A 3,902-nucleotide genomic window follows, 5' to 3' on the forward strand; every position below is an offset into this window, starting at 1 on the left:
GACTCGGAATTCTGCCACAACTTGCTCCATATTATCGGACATCTATATCTAGACATTTATAGGGGGCTGCAGAAAGAACTTCTACAACAATAACACTGAGGGTTCATTGGCCAAATGACAGCTTAGAAATGTTGTATAGCGCACATTAGGAGGGTGATGGAGGAATGATGTAATGAAGAACCAGGATTGGAGGTTTAGGGGTCAGTTACAGTAACAGCGAATTTGGAATAACCGGACGGCATTGGCTCCGGGTTGTGGTCCTGGCACATTTTGATGTTGTTTCTTGACATGAGATGGGCCACAGGTAGCTTAAACCTGATCTATGGAAGCATGGAGGGATGGGGGTGATCCTAGGCTCGGGTATGTTGGGGTTTTCCCCATACACAAGATTCAGGGGGACACAAGGGTTTCTTTCTGGTATGATGGGGTAAAATCACTTCTGATGTAGATTTGCCAGGGTGAATCAAGCAAGCAGGGTGCTACACCCTCCATGCATGTTGCAAGGGGCATCAGCAAAACAGCCCCACCAGACCTAGGGGATCAACAAACCCCCCACTTGGATTTTGGGGCAGCAGGCAGAGGTTTTGGCATATGAAGTGCAGAATCCATGCCTGGCGTTCATATAAAGCCAGCTGCCAGGGTGGTACAGTGGTCAGTGCCATGAATGGAGGGGGGTATCCGGGTCAGATATTGGAGGGTAACGCTGCCACATACAGAGCAGTTGCCAGGTGACCTCTATCAGGTGCACTACAAGTCCCAGGTGCCCCTCCCCGGTCACTTACCCAGCAGCAGTAGTCGGTGTGTGGCCCGGTACACCTGCTTGTCCTTCTGCAGCTGCTTCTCGATCTTCTTGTTGGCCTCCCGCTGCTGCTTCTCCTCATTGCGCTGGTCCTCCGTCTTACTGTTCCCCAGACAGCCCATCCTCCGAGTCACGGCCTGCACCGAGCTCTCCGCCCTGACTCTGACTGCTCACCTCCACCCGCAGGACGGCCTCCCTGCTCAGGAAACACCGCAGCCACCGGAGGAGGCAAAACAAACAACTAGGCCGCAACCCTTAAAAAGGGGTGGAGGGGGGAGGAATGCTCCTTCAAATTAAATAACGGGGACCCCCCCGAGCCGGACTATCAGAGCCCACAATAATGAATGGGGGGGGGTCACACACCCCCCAAATAAAACATCAGCCCCCCCTGAGGAGAGATGTCAGGCAGCCTCTTCCTGTTATAAGATGGTGGCCCGCTCTCTTCACCTCAGGTTTGGGGAGGGGGGGCAGGGTGGGTGGAGGAAGTGTCAGGGAGATTTGGGGGGCAGCAGCGAAACCAAGTGAGTTAATGGAGGGACCCCCAAAAATGAGGAGCCCCGGAGCCCCCTGGTGGCGGTGCAATCATCAGAAAAGGTTGGGGGGTCTCCAGGCCGAGCTGCTCTGCTGAGATCCTCCGGATCCTGGCGGGGGAGGGGTGCTAATCCTGATTATTAGGGTGTCCGGCGGTTTCCAGGCCCCCCTTCCTGCTGATGTCTGGTCCTCCCCCCTGACAAGGGGAAGCGGGGGCCCCCTGGTTGTCTTCCTGTGGGGGGGGAGGGGGTATGTTGGGGTGCCCCAGTCCCTGCCTGGTCACGGAGGGGGTGCCGCCGCTGCTTGCAGTATTTTGCTCAGGGATTCTCACGGCTTGGAAATGAGGGCTGAGACATGGGGTGGGGCAAAGCGCACACTGCACTCTGGGAACTGGCAACTCACATGACGACAGACGTCAGCCGAGCCCGCCGAGCAGGCGCCGCACCGGGCACCACCGGACCCCGACACACATAGACCCCCCTCAGCACAAGCGAGGCCCCCTCCTCACAGACTGACACTTCCCGCCTTCACCCCAAGGCTCCCATTCCACCTCATACCTCCAGAGCTTGCACCCCCCCATACACCTCATACCTCCAAAATACTGCATCCCTATACATACACCCACAGTGTCAAAGCCTTAACCACTGCATACTTCAAGAGTCTGCACTACTAATACCCACACCAACCACCTGCAGCACTTGGACCCCTTCCTCCCACCAGGCACCCCCCCCCCCCCCCCAAATATTACAAAGAAAGGACGGCACCCCCAATGATAAAGTCTTGGCTATGTGATCACACCAGGCTGACGTGTTATAAAAAAAAGTATGTTGTATTTGTAAATGATTTATTAGTTATATCTAAGCAAAAGTTTTACCAAATGAGAGATGTATCCCTTCATTTCCCAAATGTTAGCATTGTGCCCAGAACAAAAATACGGGTTCAATGCAGCAGGGACAACTGTACAAAGAGATATTCCTCTCACTTCCTGTTTTATCCTATTTATGTATACAATTTTGGAGGTTTTTAGGTAGAGTTTACCATAGAGGTCAGAACCTCCTCCTGCCCTTCCAACCCCTTCCATAGAGGTCAGAACCTCCTCCTGCCCTTCTGATATTGGTCAGAACCTTCTCCTGCTGTTCCAACCCCTCCTATAGGGGTCAGAACCTCCTCATGCTCTTCCAACCCATGCCAGTACAAGACACTATAACAGAATCATTGTGAACAAGCACGTTTGTGTGACATTGGGCTGCAGATTTGCTTACAAAACAAGTAAATGTATTTTTTGCTGGGTAACAAGTCCTTTTCTGTGTTTGCAGAGCAGCAATGTCCTTTGTAATTGGGGTTTGGAGATATCAATCACCCCAAGAGTGGGGACACGTTTCTATATGTGGGTACCTGTATTGTGAAAGCAAAGAAAGACCTAAAGCTTAATAAATAATTATTACTCCTGATGCCTATATTTAGCCCTTATAATGAGCAAAATCTTTGGTCATGTGACGTTTCAATCCCAAGTCTTCTCTCTTCCTTTCTTCTTCAGGTGCCCACAACTTTATTCCTTGAGGTCCACATAAAGACCAAATTATGGTCATGTGACTCTATAAACACTACTACATTTATTGCTATTACAGAAATAATACAAATGGGTGCCAGGACCGGAGCTGAAAACCCTGCAGTGAAAATGGTTTTTATACCCTTTTTTTGCTCTGTGGTATTAAGGAAAATTACTTTACTGTGCAGTTGCAATAGGAGGTAAAAAGAAATTACTCATATGGGAAATTCCCTTTTAGTTGTCACCTGAATGTCCCTATTGGAAATATTCTCCTCTATTCCCTACTTCCTGTTTACTCGTCATTTAACACATAGATTGAATTGTCCTCAATAAAAACATGATGGAGACTCTATCCTTTCTACATTGCCTCTGCCAAAGGAAAGGCTACTGCTGACAGCCACCTCTCATTCTAAAAACATGAAAATGATGTCATGCTGGTCCAATGGCTTCAGCACCTTTCTAAGGAGTCCCAGGATCAGGAGATCAGACTTGTGATTTGCATGCTTTCAGTGACAGAGTTAACGGCAGGCAAACAGCTAATGAACATATTGTCAGCTCATTTCAAAGCATTATTTAGTAAACAGATAGCAGGAAGACCCCAGGAGGCCTGTCGCCATAATTGGCAGGTGAATTGTTCTAAGCACAGCCCCAAGCGGAATTATGGAAGCACCAGGTGTGTTAGTAAAAGCCCACAGGACAGGCGGCTCTAAGAGCTCAGAGATTCCAAGCTCATGTGAGCCGGCCCTGTTACTTTCTACCGGTGCTGAAAACACATAGCCAAGTGGCTTTGGGATTTCTGTTTGTGGTCGTTTGGGAGGAAACCGTAACCAGGCTTATAAAAAAAAAATAATTGACAAAATGCAAATTGTCCTCGTGGATGGCGGCTTCTTTGACTAATGGCTCATTTACAGAACTTTCCTTGGTTCCTCTGGGTCACACAATGAATGTGAATCATAGTAATGCACATGGGATGCTGGCCTTTTTATCTGTCGTACCTTACCCATAAGAGAATTCAATTATAAC

The 3,902-nt window shown here is 49.3% G+C and overlaps 1 protein-coding gene across 1 annotated transcript; it reads right to left on the reverse strand.

Annotated features, from left to right (window-relative positions):
• Positions 1 to 640: 640 nt before the first annotated feature.
• Positions 641 to 1,770, reverse strand: LOC140321335 (guanine nucleotide-binding protein G(s) subunit alpha-like). The gene has a single exon (XM_072398131.1). It carries the CDS (start codon positions 919 to 921, stop codon positions 775 to 777), a length of 147 nt encoding a protein of 48 aa, XP_072254232.1. The 5' UTR covers positions 922 to 1,770; the 3' UTR covers positions 641 to 774.
• Positions 1,771 to 3,902: the final 2,132 nt, after the last annotated feature.

Source organism: Pyxicephalus adspersus, unplaced genomic scaffold (assembly GCF_032062135.1).
Source record: "Pyxicephalus adspersus unplaced genomic scaffold, UCB_Pads_2.0 Sca2503, whole genome shotgun sequence".
Classification (NCBI taxonomy): domain Eukaryota; kingdom Metazoa; phylum Chordata; class Amphibia; order Anura; family Pyxicephalidae; genus Pyxicephalus; species Pyxicephalus adspersus.

Coding starts and splice junctions, on each gene's coding strand:
- LOC140321335 (XM_072398131.1), bottom strand. CDS start 921: ATGGGCTGTCTGGGGAACAGTAAGACGGAGGACCAGCGCAATGAGGAG.